Source organism: Rhipicephalus sanguineus, chromosome 6 (genome assembly GCF_013339695.2).
Source record: "Rhipicephalus sanguineus isolate Rsan-2018 chromosome 6, BIME_Rsan_1.4, whole genome shotgun sequence".
Lineage (NCBI taxonomy): Eukaryota > Metazoa > Arthropoda > Arachnida > Ixodida > Ixodidae > Rhipicephalus > Rhipicephalus sanguineus.
The window spans coordinates 66460614-66480478 of record NC_051181.1 but is presented as its reverse complement, the minus strand read 5'-3'; the positions used below and the strand labels follow the sequence as shown (position 1 = coordinate 66480478).

Below are 19865 nucleotides of genomic sequence, written 5' to 3'. Positions count from 1 at the left end.
GCTTCAAAAGATGTGATGTCCATACCCTCACCTCACCTGCCTAAAGTTTTTTTTTTTAATCAAAATAGATTCATCTTTTTATTCAAGGTAAAATCAAATATTTAAAACATTATGAGCAAACCAGGGTAAATCAAGGGGGTAAATCCAGCTAGATATGGCCTCTGAGATTGCGCGCCGAGACTGCAATCTCGAAGACCATAAACTCTACGAGCTGATGTAAATCGTATAGAATTTTGCCACTACTGAAGGGTTGGCGCTACCTACAACACAGAATCAGCCATTCCTTTTCCTATTATCTAGTCCCATAGACGCTCGACGCTCCTCGTTCGCCTATTAATCCGCGTTCGTGCGCGAAGCGTGGAGTTTGTGCGTGTTGCCGTAAAGCAGTCTCTCCGTGATACCTGTGTATCCCTAAAAGCTGCCTAACTAGTTCTACCGCATCAAAGTATTCGGTGTCGTTGTAATGAAAACCCGTGACAGCGCGTCGGGCGACATGGAAGAGTGCCACCGAATGAGCGCCCTGGAAGACTGCGAAGTGCTGTTGAACGATTTGGCAGATACGTCTGACCTTCCCACGTCTCTCATAATAACCAACGTCGACGTTAGCGTCTTCACAGACCCGGAACAAAAGGTACCCGCCCAGTTTCTCATGGCATCATGACTCTTCTATAGCTTAGCGAAATTCAATCGATGCCGCTCGGTCGGCAGCGCTCCGCAAACTCTGCTTCGCTCAGCTGTTGCAATTCTCAAGATGTCGAGCGTCGATAAATTTCTCGTCGATAGTTCCATGCGGTTTTTTGCTGACCCTGTTTTATTCTCTTTCTCTGAACACGAGGCGGAACGTTTTCCATAATCCGGCCCTATCAAGCGCCTATGGGACGGGGTAATTCATCGCCGGCGAATTTCCGCACGCCGTGATTTCATGGAAGATAGTCTTCGTCACAACAAATTGGTTTGAGAAACCAATTCTACAATACGTGTGCGCTAGCTCGCGCCGAGAACTTGTTTCTCTTGAAATATTATTTGTTTGTGAGAGTGCTAGCGCTACTTGTGCGCAGGCCAGAGGCTATATATTGCCACATTGAGAGCGCATCGCTGGTTTTTCCTTGGAAGCTTTTGTACTGTTTTGTTTATTTACGTACGCGATGCGCACCTCGTCCGCTTATTGCGGTGGGAAAACGCCAAACGTCACTCACTTCCTAGTCGTGTGTGACTTTCCATGTGCAACTGAGGCCAAATGACGATGGTCGCCCATTGTCGTTGTCAAAACGAAACTGCTTGCCGCTGGCCGGAATACGCAGCAGTGTCGCAATACGTACATTGATTTCTAAAAGTAGCGTGTTGTGAAATCAGTAGAAGTAGTAGTAAGGGGCCGCTTTTAGCCGAATCTTGACCGGCTAACCGCGTGACAGTTACAGCTAGCTGTTGCTTAGTGGTTGCAGTTCTCGGCTGCAAACCGAAAGTCGCGGGTTCGATCGCGCCCGGTCGCGGCAGTCGCATTTCGATGGGGGCGAAATGCTAGCGATTTCAGCGCGCGTGCGATTTGCGATATCAGCGCGCGTTTAAGAACCCCAGGTGGTCGAAATTATCCGGCGTACACTACTACGGCGTCCCTCAAATGAGTCGCTTTCGGCGATTAAATTCCATAAACCAACCAGTTACGACTGTTGGTTGGGCGAGTGCTTTTCCCGATAAGTTTTCAAAGCGCCTTGTTCTATCCGTGGCGGTACAGTGCGCGATCGAAATTGATCTGATCGGCGCCTTCTTTATTTTTTTTTCATGTGTTCGTAGCCATTATTTGGTTAAGCACCATAAGTGGTGTGTGGCCTCTGAAAAAATCGAAGCAAATTTCCAGCACCAACGAATCTTAATGTCCTTCATTCATCAAACAATTTCAGGAATAGCTATACCGTTCATTGGGAAGCATTGATGGGGAGTACACTCACGGTCTACACACGCTCAATTTCAGAAAGAACCTGCAGGGGAGTCTTGCAGCATACTTATATATTCACGTCAGCATCAACCCAACACATATACATTACACAGCCGAATAGATGTGTTTCCGCATGACACCTGTACGTGGCATGTAATTTTCCCTGTTTCTTCATGACAATAGCAATCGTGTGATGTTCCTGTCTGTCCACTCATGGGTTGGCATATACGGACACTTTCTTGAAGTCTGAGCACCTTGCCTCAGTTAAGATTTCTTTGTCCCACATCATGCACTAAAGAATAAACTTGGTTCTATTGTATCGAGGGTGTCAGCTGTCTCATACCAAAATTTTTCTTGAAATCAAAGTGCATAGTCATGGCCGCCCCTACTCATTAGACCCAACACTGCAATTATCAATGGTTACTGCAGTTTCAAGTGACCCTGCATGCTCTTTGCATTTTGCCAACTTTCTGCCAATCCCAAAGCAAGAAGCGGGCACTTCAATTCACCATACGATTTACTGTATGACTTGGTCCATCGATATAGTAATGTGATTGAATATCACATCCTCATAGAAAAAAAAACATAATAAAGCGCTAACCTCTTCTGCTGGATAAATTCCATAGCATCAAACAGCTAGCACCTAAGCACTGCCAAGCATGCATTATAAGGAAAGAAAATCAGCCAGCAGATAGCGCGCATATGTTTTTTGGATTGATCATAAGAATAGGTCGGAAAACTCACTCAGGCTCAGATCAAGCTGTGAGTTTGAGTCTGAGCGAGTCCGGTTGAGAAAAACTTTATGGAGCCTGAGTCCAAGTGATCCCGATTGAGAAAAACTTTGGTTATTCCGAGTCTGAGCGAGCTCCAAATCTTTCGCCGACCTCTGAACATAAGTGAGAACTTCTGTCGTGTTTACTGAATAGTTTTGGATTTTTCATCCTACAGCTAACTTCAAGGACAAGAGAAGACAGAAAGGGTACAAACTTTTCACAAAGTACGTTTATTCAGAAACGTGTTCACAAACGCAACGTTCAAAAAGGAAAGGAGGCGTGCTTAAGTTTCTTGTCTGTTGAATGCTGAAGAATTGGCTTTTGGGAGCTCAGCCACAGCTAGCTTCTGTGTACTACAAACCACAAGATCACAAAAGCACAGCAACGTTTCTATGATGTGACAGACCTCCTTTCTCATTTCCATAGCTACCACTACTACGCTTGGTGCTTGTTTTGAACTAGTTGCAGCAAGTGCTATTGTTAACTAATTACTTGTTCCTTTCTTGGGAAATGAAGGCTTCCATCACTTAATTACTGTGTCAGTCATTATCAAATGAAGCAGTAAAGATGAGATTAACATTTTATCCTAACACTACTTGTGCACTTAAGATGTTTAATGGTGATTGTTGATAAGGTATAGTGTAGTATTTGACCATTTGCATTAATGTACCCAATTTAATTAAGGGACAAGCCCCCACCCCTAGTCAACACAGCATCTAATAAATTAATGAACATAAGTCCACTGACAAGACATAAGTGTGTCAGGGCATTGCTTTACTTCTATTTCTTTCCTTTCTTTCGTTTTGTTTTACAAGGAAAGAACGGTGATGCACAGGACAAGCGCTTGTCCTGTGCATCACTGTTCTTTCTCTGTCCTGTATCGAATCCGCACAATTCAGTATTTAAGATAATGACCCAAATAGGTGAGCAGCAAATCTTCTTTTGATGTTTCATTTTATCTTCCAAGTTCTCAGTTCTGTTGCTACAGTTTATTGTGAAATTGTTTTGTGGATCATAGTTTCTTGCCGTTGCATTTATTTTTATTGTACTCTGAAAATGAACCCTCTTCGCTGCCTAGATTTATGTCAAGCTGCAATGTAAATGTACAGCCACCCAAATCTTTAACTAGTGTGCGCAGCAGCAACTTTACTGTGTGTCGGCACCATATGATGAAATGAAATTGCAAAAAATTTTGTGGGCCTGTGCTTTGTGGGCATGCACTTGCCCTCACCATTTTTGGTAGAACTTAATTCAGTCCTATGGCGAACATAACCATAAAAAATTGCCACTCGCGAATGCTAGTTAAAGATTTGGGCGACTGTATGTATTCAGGGCTGCTCACTGTCAAATTGTTACGTAGGAGACTGGGCGTGGTCAGGCTGCATAACAGCATCTTTTTCCTGCCACCCCTTTTCTCTTCTTGAGATGAAATAAGGTTTGATTTGGTTTGATTCATTTTCTCTTTCACCTGTGTTGACTCATTGCAGTTACCTATGTTCTAATTACTTTGTGTGGTATGGCCTTAGGAACCCACTCATGCGCAATTCCTTTGAAGTTTTCTTAAATAAGAACAGGTATGAAATGCATAGATTGAGAAGCAGTCAAGCAAGAAAAAAAGAAATAGACTGGCACCTGGCTGGTTAATGTCACAAGTGAATTTCCTTAACTGAATGGTGTGGATGGCTGAGCTCATCTGCATCCCTTCCTCCGTGCAGGCCAAGTTTGAGGAGATGTTCGAGCTCATCGAGCCTGGTGCCACGTTCGGATACTTCCGCAGCTTCCGCCGCGCAAGGGTCACCTTTGAGAGCCCCGACTCTGCGGCCCGAGCGCGCATCCATTGCCACCAGATGCAGTTTGGCGAAAGCGTTCTCAACTGCTACTTTGCTCAGGTCAGCCATTTCTTTCTGGTGATTTTTTTTCTTCTTCATCGTCAAGAGCTATGAGGGACAAACCGAACTCTCATTATGAAAGTTGTAGAGACTCTGTTGCATTATTCCAGCATGTAAAAAGATTACGCGTCAGATTACAAGATGATATTTGAAATACATCAAAGGCCCCTTGTACAGGTGTTTTACGTGAGGAGTGGGTGACATGTTGACCCTTTCACACACCATGTGTACATTTGTGTGTGCAACCTGTTTTTGCCTGCTGTGACAAGGAATGACAAAGAAATTGCTCCAAATATTCTTTCTTTTTCTTCACAACATGAATGCTTTATTCAATCATTGATTATTAGCACAGGAAAAAGCTTTGGTTGAATTCAACCCCCGCCATACTCAATTTCCGTTAATTTATCTTGCACTGGGCTGTATATCATTAAAGATAGTGATTTTTTTTAGGAAATGCTACCTCATTTGATGAAATAATTTTTTTCATGTCTCGTAATGTGTGCAGGCAATAAATAACTTAATTCCTAATGAGTTGTTTTTGTAAACAGTGCGTCATGATCAACTGCATAATAGTTAGATTTGTTGTGCACATATGCAGATTTGTACGTGTTACAGAGAAATATTACCAGGTTACAGTTTAAAGTACTTTAAAATTGTAATTGATTGCAGTTACTGAGTGATTACTGCCCCACGAAAATAATCGCACAATTACCAAAAGTATTTGACTACCTCTTATTATTACTTTCTTCCCCAGCATTTGTTAACAATGCAAAATTTGTACGATGAGTGGCAGCAAGTACCCTTCTCTGCAGCCTTTTGCACATTGTTTATTTTGGCTAGAATTTTGTTTTCAAGTTGTTCCACGGTTCTCCTCCCAAATTTTTCTTTTATATATGTATGTGGTAAAACCGAAAAGTCGTTCGACATTCATGCTGAAGGGAGGGTCTGCGTTCTAATGTGCCAACACTTTGCACACAAGCTTCTCATTACTCAATGCCATGATGGATCATGTACCAGACGTGGCGTTTCACTTGTTCTGGGCTTTCCTGGCAGGGCCAATAGAAAGGTGCATAAATCTGTAATTGATTGATTAACTGGCATCAATGCCTGAACTGGCTATCACTACTGAGCTCTAGCGTCACTAGTGCAATTTCCCATTTGAGAAAAATGGGGCTATACTTTTACACTTGTGAGTTCTGTGGCTGACTTTAGTCGTCCTAGGATCTGCTGCTTGAGCAAACAGAAGTCTCTGCTGCGGTTGTATTGGACAGTGAACGTTTTCCTGAGGTCCACAGCGTTGTAATTCGCTGCAGTGGCTATGGTCTATTGCTTGCATGTGCAAGTGCTTGCACAATTCTCAACCACTTCAAACACATTTTGATGATAGTGATATGCAAAAGAACTTGTGTACTTGTGCTTAAGTACAGTACTCACGGATTTAAACGCGACCATCAAATTTTTTTTGTGTAACGACTGGTATGCGTACTTGCTTGAGATAACCACATCATGTTGCGATGAATGTGGTCTCTAAAGATAACAGTTGCTCTGATCTACGCGTTCAAATCGAAATTATGCTGATATGACCCAAAATGAAGACAGTGGAAGCGAAAGTATGTGCATACTTAGCCTTAAATTGTCCTATTTCAATCCTTGAGTACTGTACATATTAATGAACCCTGGGCGGTCCAATTTATTCGGAGTGCTCGAATATGATATCCGTCAAAGTGCTGCAGTTGCTTTGGCACATCAAACCGTGAGCATGATTCAGATAATTGATCACGAAGCACAATGTTCATGTTCCAGGCATCGTCACCAGATGAGGGCAAGGATGGCCATTTGCAGACCGCCGTCTCCGCAGCGCCAGTTCCTTATTTCGCCACCAGCATCGCCACCCGTAGGCTGGGAACCTGTCGAGGAACACGAGCCTTGCATCAACTATGACATCATTACAGCTCTGACCAGCCTGCACCAGGTGTGTGCTTTCACGTTGGAAATAATTATTCGTATTTCTCTTGTTAACAACCCGCACACAGTGTACAGAAAATTCGGAGCTAAAGTCGGAGATGCAAGTTATACGCGAGTTTGGGTGAACAAGTTGCTTCACGGCACTGCTTCGCCGTGATGCAAGAAAGGCGGCTTCACGGCAATACGCAGGGGTCCCTATTTTAAAAAGTTTCTCCTGCAGGTTATTTGCAGAAAATACAGAATTTCTCTTGACATTTGTGCACATTTATGCCTAACTACAATTTAACCAGTCATTAACTTTAGATGCGTAATTTGTCATCTGTTGGTAGCAGAGGTCTCAGAATAAGGAATATCGCAATCATGTCTCGCCAGCCAGAAGACACAGCTGTTACGGCTTAGTGGCAAACAGAAATTTGACCAAACCAGCAGGGTAGTTATCTACTAACCTCTTGAAAACTAGTGATAATACTTTTCTGCGTGCCAAAAGCCTGAGCAGGCGAATGAAATGTTGGTCTGGTCCATTACAGAATGAACTTTCGCCGACTTTGCAATGGTGGCAGGTTTGTGAAAACGAAGGTTGGGAGTTGTCAAGTCACGAAGGGAAAAAGCAAAACGATAGCCAAATGCGAACACAGTGCTGATGACGTGCCACATGACCTGGCACGAGAACAAGGGAAGGAATGCACGGGTTTGCCTGTTGGAACGCACACATCCATAAGGTAGCTGTAGCGTTCCACAACTGCGGGTGCCAAGTACGAGTGCTAAGGATTGCAGCTTGATTTGCAAATGAAGTAGCTGATTGTAGAAAAAAGTAATCAGATTACAGTTGTCGTTACCAAGTACAGTGAAACCTCGGTGATACGAATCTCACGGGACCACCAAAAATATTCGTATCATCCGAAATTCGTATCACCAGAATGCACGGAAAATTAACATGCGACAAAAGAAAGCTGGCGTGCATTTTCATTTATTGTTTGTTATTCAGAGCCATGAATGATTGTCAGTTAAGTTTTTAGATGTCGCAATCATACCAGCACTCGTAAATATACGACCCGTACGCGCATATTTAATTAATGAACCAGATGCGTTGTGACCCACGACAGCAGACAGCAGTAGCCCCTTAGTATGCTTTTTTTTCATGACACCGGAGTACTGCAGCAAAAGTAACAAAAGAAACGCTTTGACGTGATGGATCAAGGCCACAAAATTACAGAACGACGGTCCTGTGTTATGATTTGTTATTGCGGAGGTGTTGGGGATGTTTTTTGGGAGATTGACAGCCGTTCCCGCACAAGTGCGACCTCAACGGTCGTGCATGTTGACGTTGTGAGGCCTGACTCCTTCGCCAAGACCGTCTTCGCCTTCTTTCGGTCCTCGTCCACCTTTCATAGGATGCCTGATGCACGAGGCAGGCACGTGTAAGCACAGTACAACGACAGCAGCCTGCGTCGACGCCTCAAAAAAAAAAAAAGCATGGCACTAATGTCCTCTGTAATATAAACGCGAAGGCACACGGAGGCACACAAGAGCCTCAAAGATTCGCGCACACAATCTCGGAGGCCGTGACGCGTCTCTGAAGGTTTATTTTGACAGCAAGAAAAGTGTTTTTCTTACACCATGATTCTGACGATTTGGCAGTGCGGCGCGCATGCCCACGCTTGCGTTCCCGCGCTCGCACGTGCTTGGCGGGGGTGTTCCGCGACAGCGCGGACAGCACCTTTTCGTACCTGGTCGGTAGCGTACGTTCATATCAAATGTCGCTGGGTGAAAATCAGTTCGCAACAACCGTACTCCATTACACTGCAGGCGAATGGGCCCTGGCCGGGACCAACGAAAAATTCGTATTACCCCGAAATTCGTATGAGCTGTGATCGTATCACCGAGGTTTCACTGTAAACAGAGTTAGTCGACCAATTGGAAAAATACCAAAATGTAATTGATTGCAAGCAATAAATTTTCCATGATCAGTCGTGTACAAAGCCTGCTTTATCGTCACTGTGTCACAAAGAATTGCATTACTTATACGCATGACCTGCTTGTTGTTTTCCTGGGAGAAACGTTCCAAACACCTGTTAATTTTTTGTTGTTAGTGTTATACCGGGCATGGTATTTAGGCACGGCGTGCGTGTGCTCTAAAAATTGCAAGTCGCTGTTCTTCCATTTCTTACTTCCTGCTAGGTATGTTGGTTGTCGCACTGCTGGCCACAACATTACCAACATCCATGTCCATTTGACCACCCTTGAGAACGCTTACATGACTGTTACATATACTGTGTATGTAATGTGTGTGAGCTGTCAGCTCACGTGCATTCAGTTTTAACTTTGCAAGAGTATGTTTATCTGGGCCAATCACACAGAGGGGACTTTGATCCAGATAAAGATATTTACAGAAAAATGAAAAGCGAGTGGAGCGCTTAGGCGGGCATTGCTCAGTCACAACTGGCTGCTTGCCGCATTCTTGAGAATAAAACTGTACAGTCAGTGCATTCTGCCTGTGCCAACATGCAGTGAAAGCATACTGGTTAACAAAGACGCCGGTAAGCACTATGCAATAGGCAATGGAGTGAAAAATCATTGGTGGGCACGTCATTACCCTTTCAGACACCACCTATGAATAACTGCCTGTAAATGCATCAAATCGGCACAATGTTATTTCAAGGCACTCGATATTATATTGCGAAAAAAATGATGTCGTAATACATTAATTTATGGGGTTTAGTTATCATTCCTAATTGCATTGTAATTAAATATCTGTTCATTTCAAAGCCATTCATGCTCTGTTTTTGCATAGGTAGAATGAAATTTCAGGCTAGAACTATAGTGCAAATTCGTTTTCCGTTATTGTCCATGTTGAGGCAAAGAAAAATTATACTTTTGACATGGGTCCGGAAGCGGCACATCGAACAACACGTTGATATGATAATATGCCTAGAGCAAATTGATCATATGCAACAGTACGCTGGCAAAAAGAAGTTAAAAGGAAGACAAATTTAATATGCAGGAGGTTATTCATCCAAAGCTCAGTCTGTCTGGCTCTTTCTTAGCCCAAGGTCGATACATATAGGGAAAACAAGCCGTGTACACAATTGTGTACATAGCGTCTGAAAGGGTTAAGAAACGGAATGGAATTAGGAGCAGTTGCAGTGAGCCAGTATAGAACCTTTATAACAGTGCTCCCTGGTGCCCGCCATATTGCTCTCTGGGCGTTGTAAAAATGTTGACCCCTAAACATGTGCTGCTCAAAGCAGCAATGCCAAAAGCTGTAGCCCCATGCAGCAGTCTAGCAAAACGGTGCTTGCTCTCTCAGATGGAAATGTCTATGTACATTTGAAGCGAGATCAAGAGCAAGAAATGAAGTGTGAAGGCCATGTAATGCTCAGGACAGATAACCTGTTCTCTGTAGAGCACTCACTGGATGCAAAGAGAAGAGAGGCGCGCAGTTGGGGACGGCAATTAAAGATGTGATCAAAGTTTTATCTGAGTAGGGGGGTACTGGTTTGGACAAGTTGGTAACATTCCTAACTGCAGACGTTTTTCACGCAGACCCTCTGTTTTTCGTCATCCTGGTTGTGTGGAAAACATCTGTAGTTTTGAAAACTAAAATTTGCATACATAATTGGAGTTGCCTGACACAGGACAAAGGTAATATGAGATTGTGTGCAGATACTTGCATCATGATGTGGACTTAGTAGGCTTATGACGATGACATGTTTACCCAAGAAAGAAACCCTTTACATCTGGCTAAGTTCCTTGGAAGAGACTCATTATTTGATGCAGATACAGTTCGATACTTTATTAAAGCAACTAACACATTACGTGTTACCAGGCCGCTGTTGCAACGGCAGCACATAATAAAGTGCATGCCTCTGATCGATTGCTTCCAAGGGTATGATGAGGTATTAGTGTCACCTTCATTCACAGTTTTTAGAAGGTCATTTCTGCATGCCATATGTATACATACGTCCATCATACACCTCAGTAACCGCGCCATGCTTCAATACCGATGTTTATCTGACATACATTGCAGGGACATTCTTTTAGGCCTATACAGCCAATGCTACAAAAATTCATTGTAGTTGATCGCATCTCTTCCTACACATCATAACATGCACTGGTGTTCTTTGACCATCGTTGGCCTACTGCCTTAAAACACCACATATCATCATAACGATGATAAACACACCGGCACGATCCTTCCTTGCAGGTGAGCCACACGAGCTCCATCCAGCCTCAGAGACGCAGCCGGGCATCGTGGTGCACGTTTGTGAGGAGGTGTCCTCGTTGGAGCCCAAGCGGGAGAAGCCCGCCTTCATCCACACACCCTGTCCCGGACGACCGTGCAACGAAGAATCGTCCTAGGGCCACAGACGGATCTGCTCTCTACACCGTGGCTGGAGCAAGCCGTTCTTGAGATTTGTGGCTGTCGACGTGCCTGGTCGAAGCTGCGACCTGTGCGACACCTGGGTGCCCATCGTTGTGGGGCTGTACTCGTGACCGGGCGTCACCTGCCGAGGCACCAGCGCCTGTGTTCACTACTCGTTGCACCAGCAGCTCTCAAACGATCAGCTCTCGGCTGTCTGGAATCTGTGAAGAGATTTCACTACGATCTAAGAATGCATTTTTTGTACCGCCTCCTTTCGTATCCACATGGATTAATGAGTTGAGTCTGTGTACATGCAAAAGCAGTTTTACCATCTCCTCATGTGACCCTTTTCTAAGTTATCGTCTATGTTCCCTTAAATTTTATTGAAAATTGACCCGAAAGCCTTTGCAGAAAATATCACTTGCGGATATTTTCAGATGTGTATGCAGCTGTACAGAAGTGATGTAGCGATTTTCTTTCTCTGAGGTTTTGTGACAATTGGCAGTTACTTGATCTTCAGTGTCATGTCACCACAGACAACGAAAAGTGCCGATGCAGTGTGTCGACATCAATAGCATGATGCAGGATCAACATGTGTTGCTACGTGGCACGCAGTCTTACACCTCTATCTCTTCAGCAAAGCTTTTAACATTCAAAAAGGTAAGAAAATGGTAGCTTTGTCCGTGTGCATGGGGATACAATCTTAGCACGTAATCATAATATTTTTAATCAAGAATGGAGTCTTTTTCATGCATCTAGAATACCTTCAGGGATAAGAACTGACGTAAAAAGCGATTACGTCCACGAGATGTCTTTGGGACCGATGACGATATGGGATTCGCACCTTTCTTGAAGCTACTGTATTGTTGCCCAGGCTGCAGAATGCATCGATGACCGTGAAAACTGTTAAAAAAGTTTTTTGAAGATTGGTCGTGGCAGCTTACACGCTGTCGTAATACCCCAATGCACAATTCCTGCCACTCGTACCGTGTACTCATCTTTGCAAATGTGCAAGATGCATTTAATTTCGGAGAACCACTGCTCACAGTGAACAAAACCTTTGGGTGGGCACGTGACCCGGTAGCACTGTTCTCACGTCTTCACAGCATGGACAACAGAAAAATTGTAGCGTTAGCAAATGCTTGTTTGTGTATGGAAGCATGATACTGAATGGTACTGGATGGCAAAAGTGAAAGTATAGTTGAGCACGCACACTGATGAATGTCATTTGCCTTCCACGTCCTTAAGGGATAACATCGTTGTAGGTTGGCAGAACACACTTGCGGTAAGCTAACAGTTTTGTGCTAGCTAGTACTCCATTATGTGTGATGACTATTTCATGAAGATTGAGCGACGAGAATCAGGGCACCACTCAAACTACTCCAATGAGCCACTAAGATCAGAATTTGCCTCCGTCTTCCCTCATCTTTTTCGCTTATTCACTCCGTAACCGTCACATTCTTATGGAGTAGCAAGTAACAGCTGTAGTACTAGTAACGGATCGATTTGTCAAAAAAGTGATTAACTTCCGTCTGTTGTGACCTTACCACATGCTGTGCCGAGCGGGTCTCTGAGTGGCTGTGGTGTGAAAGCCAGTGATGAATGGAATAATGAAAAAAAAAGAAGAAATACTTGTTTGATGGGCTCGGCATAAATGACATTTGTCAATGCAAAGGCACAGTTTGCCAGCGATAGGTTTACAGTTCAGACCACTTATAATGTAACTGCCTTTAATGAAGGAATGGCTACGAGGGCGGTCCGATAAGTAGTTAGCCTCACCGCGAGAGCGCGACTCTATCGCATGAGACATATACTGACGTTGAGTACACTCTCTTAGAGGGACACGTGCAAAGGTCCAGTCGAATCGGGCTCGCGGTTTTGTTTTGGCCGCTTGAGGAAGCGGGTGACTTTCGTGTGCCCGTTAAAAATGGAAAAAAAGCAATATCGGTCGGTGACTCGATTCTTGTTTTTGGGAGGGAAATTTCGCAGCGAAATCAAAGAGCGACTGGATGCCATCTACGGTGAGTCTCCTCCTTCGATGGCAACCGTCAAAAATTGGTTCAGCGAGTTTAAACGTGGTCGCACGTCGGTTTCTGATGAACCTCGCCCAGGGTCCCGCAAACGGCTACCACGGCCGATAACGTGGCAAAAATCCATGACCTCGTATTGGCAGGCCGCCGACTGAAGGTGCGCGAGATAGCTGAGACAGTAGGCCTCTCAAGAGTCCACGTGGGTCATATCCTGCATGAAATTTTAGGCATGAAAAAGCTGTCGGCGCGATGTGTGCCGCGTTTGCTCACTCCGGACAACGAGCGCGTCCGTGATACCTCTTCAGAGCAGTGTTTGAAGCTGTTTAAGTGTAATCCGAAGGAGTTCCTGCGTCGTTTTGTGACCGTCGACGAAACCTGGATCCACTGGTACACACCAGCGACCAAAGAACAGTCGAAACAGTGGACCGCACACGGAGAACCTGCTCCAAAGAAGGCGAAGACTGTCGCATCGGTCGGAAAGGTGATGGCCACCATTTTCTGGGATTCTCAAGGTGTGATCTTCGTCTACTACCTTGAGAAGGCCAAAACGGTGACAAGAGCCTACTACGGCGAATTACTGGGCCGATTCGACGCCGAATTGCGCAAAAAAACGGCCACATTTGGTGAAGAAAGAGGTGCTCTTTCACCATGACAACGCGCCAGCTCACACCTGCGCCGTCGTCACGGCCAAGTTAGTTGAACTGGGCTACGAAGTGGTGCCCCATCCAGCGTATTCTCCAGATTTGGTCCCGAGTGATTTCTTCTTGTTTCCTAACTTGAAAAATTCGCTCGCCGGACAAAAATTTGAGTCGAACGAAGAAGCTATCGCCGCCACAGAAGCCTATTTTGCAGCTCAGGAGAAAACGCATTTTTCTGACGGTATGAAGAAGTTGGAGGATCGCTGGGTCAAGTGTATAGAGTTGAAAGGGGACTATGTTGAGAAATAAATCGACACCATTCCAAAATTCTCGTTCTTCTTTTGAAGGCTAAGTACTTATCGGACCGCCCTCGTATAATTTGTTCTCTGACAACTCCCATCTGCCCTCCCATAGAACTCTATGTATATGCATACCGCTTATTGTGAAGCCTTTCGAGATGAAACACTGGCTTGTAATACAGCTGCTGAAAAATCGCACAGCTCACAAGAGAGGTGGTTAGCGAGCATCTCAACGAAGGTGCACAGGCTGAGTGGAAAGCGACAATGGAGGAGGAGACGTGGAGTGTATGAATGAGAAATTAAAGGAAAGAAAGAAACACAGTGAATGTTTGCAAAGAATTTTTGTGAGACTGACAAGCTATCTATAAAACTTGCACTGTCAAAACCAGATGTTGTGAATCTGAAGGAGATAACAAAATAGTTTGATAGTATACGTATTATTAACTCGATGCAAGAAATACTGTAGGCACCAGGTAGTGTGCTTCACTGCATGGCAGACAGTTATCACTGTTGGTATGCTTCACTGCATCGGACAGCTGTGTTGGAGAGCAAAGCTTATGCAAGCAAATCTACCGCATGGCTCAAATTAAAATAAGACCCTTGCTGCACGAGGCATCAAAGTTTGGAGTCACAAACTTTGTTCTTTTTTCTTTTGTGGAATGTAATTCACTTTACATTCAATGACTTGTTCATTTGCATCTTCGAAAATGCTGCCATTTTGTCAGCATAAATATATTCAGTGATTTGAGACGTGATTACAGTACCGTCAGGAAAAAGCTCACTTGCGGAACACAGTACAGCATTTGATATACCAAAACTGGTGGTGAATCATTTCGATATGCACATAGTGTAGTGCTAAACTTCTGCAGGTAATTTCAAACAGAATGTTACCACTGCTCGATAAAGACTATAACTCTATATATCCTCATTATACTGTAATATAGCATGCTTTCTTTGCATGAGTTGTGACACTTGCTAGCTTTCGCAACTGAGCATCAGAGCAGCTTCAGTACTAGTATGTTCTGCTATGCCGTTTCGGACACTATGAGTATATTGGCCGTTTAGTGGGATTAAAAGCCCATTGTGCCATCACCCATGTCGCTGCTTTACCTTTTTTTTAAAGGGGCGCTGCAATACTTTATGAATGCACGCACATAATGTTGTAGACCTGTAGTCAAGGGTGCCGTGAGCATGTGAGCCAAGTATTATTGCGTGCAGTAGGGAATTTACAATTCCATCTCAAAAACGGCCAAAAAAAAAAAAAATCAGCCGCCCTCTCCTTCACAATGATGTCCCAGCTATACACATTTCCCAATGTGTGCAAAAGCTAAGGCACTTCAGAAACGCACAAACTTAAGCCAAACTGGGTATGTAAAACATCCATGCAGACAAAGACACAGTAGTGGGTATGAAGGACAGTGGCCGATTTCCACGAACAGCACTGCGGCGAACAATCTTCTGGTCACATGCTGCATGATGCTGCCACCTGTCAGCGCCATGCACATTTGCACTAATAGTAACAGTCAATACGGTCACAGAAGAAGATGAAAATGCTGAAGGCCATGATGCGTGGCGACATAACCTTAGCACGGTGCATTGCTCCCTTGCCATCCTCCCCTGTGCAGTTTCTGGTGATGGATGTAGAGAGAGCGCATGTTTTGTGCAGTAACTGCTTATACTGAGAAGTTAGAAAACTTTGTGGCAGGAGGTTCGAGGTAGCCACTGCTAACAGAGTCCGGTAGCAAGGTCACTGTACGGTAACTAAGAAAGGCGTTGCAGGGGCCCCGTTGATGTGAACAGCCCTGAAAATTGTCTTGCTTATTTTTGGTATTCTTTGTCATTCCATAGTACCAACGCTGGTTATAGCTGTTAGTGAACAGTGATGATAGTACGCCTTACATGGTCGTGGTCCCCTGATGGAACTAGCTTGTTGCATTGTGAACGGGGATGTGAATGTACGCAGAATACCCACAGTGTTGGTGCGGGCCGGGCACTTCACAACTGCAGGACTTCGTTTGACGCCCACCAGTGTCCCCCGTTTGCCATCCACGCAAGGACTTGGCGCCAGTGGAACTCCCTTGAGTGTCGTGTCCCACGCAGTGAAATCTCGGCATCTGGAATGCTCCTGCCATGTTGTCGTCGTTGTTCGGTTTGCGTTTGTCGTGTGCCGCACCAGCATTTATGCAACGTGTTTCCTTGCATGTGATACAGAGCCTAGCAAACTCTCGCTTCTGCTGCCACAAAATGTTGCCCGCTTGTAGCCGAGTTGGCCGTGTGAAGCTCTGATGATAGTTATGACTAAGCTTAATCTCACCCGTAGGCAAATGTGGATGCTCAGACCCCATCATGTTCAAAGAAAGGTCTCTCTGTCCAACTGGCTTGCATCCCAGACCCCAGCTCCTTGTCATTTGACTGAACAAATTTGTTTGGTTGGAAATTGCATCCTGGGATGTGACACAGCTGGATCTGCGAATTTATTTGTGTTTACACTGGGGGGTGTCTTTGGTCTGAAGATTAAGCTGAACCTTGATAATTGCTGCAGTTGTAAGATTTGGCATCGCTCATTCTTTATTATTATTTTTTTAACTTCAGGTCCATGGGACACATAGTTGTTGTTGGGCAACGTATATTGTTATGGGTTTTGATGAGCCACTTACATTGCAGCAATGGTCGCATGGTATGAATGGAGTGTTGTTTCGAAGAATAGTGCAACATATGAGAGCTGATGAGCAAGCTGTGTATTTATGACATGATAGCAGTGTAGCTTAACACCTTTTGCTTGTTCTCGTTGCAAGTATGGTGTATATTTATTGTGCATGTTGATTTGAAAGAATGACCTTATGAGGGGCAAGAAGCTTCCTGTGAGTCTAAGTGTTGTGTGTAACGATTTCCTAATGGTATTCTTGTGATAGTTAAAAAGGGCGGTATGAGAAACGTTGTACTACCTAAATTTACAGTTAGCAGTGGCAGTGTAACTGTTAGTGCATGCTTGGAATGCTAGAAAACACGCAGAGTACTATAAAATATTGGAAGGTGATGCCACTTATATGTCTCATCCGAGCTCCCGGTGACAAAATGGGTTCTGGCTGACGCTGAGTGGTTCTTCATTATGGCAAGAGCGTTATATTGCGTGCAAAAATGTACAAGAACTCCACCTTTCTTGCACATGAAACCGGACGGGCAGAATTACTGTAAAGTTCCTCGCATTAACATCATGAATGGTCATTATTTTCTCTGCCACGAAGTCGTCAAATAAGGCTTTGGTATAAAAAAAATGCAGTGTGCTTTGAAAGTGCACTGTTTTATTAGTATATTCCGCAGTAGTGTCTCTCTCAAGTTGAATGGTAGACTCGGCTGGTGAAATCTCTTGTTGGGATACAACTGAAAAAGCCAGAAGCCTTGCACAACTGACTGAAGCGCGACCGCCCATTGCCTCCATAACTAAAGAAATAGTTCTGCTCATGTGCCACATGGTGCCACATGGCCTTTGGCCATCCAACTCGTGACATCAGTATAGAAGTGCAACCCGTTGGTGCAGGATCATAAGTCCTCCTCCTCTTAGGAGGAATGCGCTGCCTTCTAAAGTTTTCCCCGGCTATACTCTTCATGGCACATTTGCTGGCTTCATTTAGAAAGCTGCTGCAAGCTCGGATTTCTCAGAAGTGCTCGCATCTATTGAACCAGGAGCACGTCCAGGATCCGAAAGAATTACAATTTCATGGCTTCTTTGATCGCTCCGATAGCAGTTCACCAATTGGCTTTGGTTGACTGTTCTCAAGAGGACCCTGCATTGCTACAACTTAGTTGGAGCAGAGTTGAATCCAGTGGAGTGTACTGTAACTTTGGCAGCTCTTCCACAGGGCATGCCAAGATGTCCGTCAAGCTAGAGTAGGTTTAGGCTGCTTGCTTGCTTGTGGGCTGCATTCCAAGACCCTTGGCACATTACTGTTTGTTGGATGCATGGAACGCTCATCGTTATTTGCGCAGTGTCTTGCACTGAGGCAGTTGGACAATGCCACATGATGCTTCCTGGCACACTGAACAGTTGGGAAAAAAGCAGGCTGCCCTCATATAAAACTAATTTATTATTTCTGTTGAAATTGGTGTATATTTTTTCTTTGTATGTATTTATTGATCTAGATGTTTGAACAATTGGTTGTTGTTGCGCTTAGAGTCATGTGTTTGGTACAAAACATGCTTACTTTTTTTTGGTCTTCTTTGGCTTGATAAAGTGCATTACACAACCTCAAGCAACGAGGCTGGTTTTCTTGGTTTCCTCACACCACACACATCACTGATAGTCACAGGGGAGGGGAGCTTTTTATTTACGATCCCAAATGCTGTAGAGTGCATCCTGCAGGGAATGTGCATCTGCAGTGGTTAAGAAGTGGCTGGGTACTCCCTGCATACTGCTGTGTTGATACAAAAGCAGCGAAAAAGGTACAACCCATCAATCAAGTTGCTGTATCTGCCGTAGTCAAGGAATGAAATGTGACAGGAATTTTCAAACAATAGGCTCAATAAGTGGAGTTGAGTATTAAAAAGCACTATGTGATGTCGCAGTTGCTAAAGGTGGCGTGGACTCGGATTTAAGGGCCCCTGACAGCAACAAAATTTTTGTTGGTGACCTTTTTTACTGTAATTTGTAGCTTTGTGTCTGGTAATCCCTAAGTTAAATCGTAAATGCTCTAGCGTATCGTATAACTAATTCTAGCGTAGTTAATTGTGACCATTTTAGCGTCACTTCAAAAACGCCCGCCTAAAAACCACAAGAAACTAGCGCCCCATGCGGGGGAGCGTCAGAGACCACGTGCACTCAAGCTGTGGTGACGTTGAAGCGCGGTGTTTCAAATCGGGGGGCCCGTGCGCGGTAGAGATTGAAAGTATGTGGTGCCTCGGTATGGGTTAAACCTGTTGAAAACTACCTCGAGAGCAGCCCGATAAACAAAGCGAGAGGGTGCGTAACAATAGGCCCTCGCCGGGTGCCAGTTCGTCGTATTGTGCACAGTGCACCCCGCAAAACCTTCCTGACGTCCACAATACTTGCTTTACTCGTGGAACGTCACACGGGGCCCTCTATCTACGTCATACCAGGATGTCGCGAGGTGCAGCCAACTCAAATGAGCACTCACACTTACTTTAAAACAAATTAAGATATCTTAAAGGCAACGTTCGTCACTAATAATCAGTCAGATGTGGTCCCCGTATACAGGAAAGTCAAACAACAAAAACATCTCGAGGTTTCAATTTTGGTGTCAGGGGTCCTTTAAGCATAAGAGCCAACACAATGAGAATGCAGACTATGACTAGAGGAAGAAAAAATATAGATACTGGATACGGCCTAAATTGATCTGTGGGACGTTGGGCACATGCAAAACGAGACTTGTCAGTGCGAGTTTTAACTCGACAACTATTTTAGTTTTCTTGATGTTCCCCGTCAGGGACCCTTGCCATGCCTCCTTGCTGTCGCCAAAGATGGCTTTAATAATATCTGGGGTTTAACGTCCCAAACCCACGATAACGTTACGAGGGATGCCGTAGTGGTGGGCTCCGGAAATTTTATTACCTGGGGTCCTTAACACGCACCTAAATCTAAGTACACAGGCCTTTTCGCCTCCATCGAAAATGCAAATGCAGCCGCCGCACCCGTGACCTTCGGGTCAGCAGTCGAGTGCCCTAACCACTAGAGCAACCATGACGGGGCCGAAGACAGCTTTGAAAAAACCTGTTTTACCCACACTCTCACCCTTGCCCAGTGGCCTAATCCATTCCACTATTCTGCAGATTATTTTTCAGTTATTCTTGAGGGGATGCGGAATGGTATTCAAAGCTGTGCAATTTCAATAGCATGCACTTTCATCACAGTTGGTTCTTATTTGAGGAGCAGGAAATTGGCCTTAATTTGCTTTACAAAGTGATAATGAAGCTGCTATAGCGAGATATTTGTGTACGGTGCACCCAAATAGGTTTGCCAC

The 19865-nt window shown here is 44.5% G+C and overlaps 1 protein-coding gene and 1 pseudogene across 2 annotated transcripts in view; one reads left to right on the top strand and one right to left on the bottom strand.

Annotated features, from left to right (window-relative positions):
• The window catches only part of LOC119395857 (calcipressin-2), an 88619-nt gene extending 75954 nt beyond the window's left edge, over nt 1-12665 (top strand). Inside the window, exon 5 of one of the 2 annotated variants that reach the window (XR_007416524.1) lies at nt 11584-12665. Coding sequence is in view for 1 of the 2 variants with exons in the window: in XM_049416790.1 (XP_049272747.1) it covers nt 10765-10919 (155 nt within the window). In the remaining variant the exon portion in view is untranslated. Of the gene's footprint in view, nt 1-10764; nt 10955-11583 lie in introns of those variants that run through there. The other variant, XM_049416790.1, reaches the window with a different exon arrangement.
• LOC119395851 (eukaryotic translation initiation factor 3 subunit M-like) overlaps nt 1-19865 on the bottom strand; it is an 84328-nt pseudogene that overhangs the window by 51692 nt on the left and 12771 nt on the right.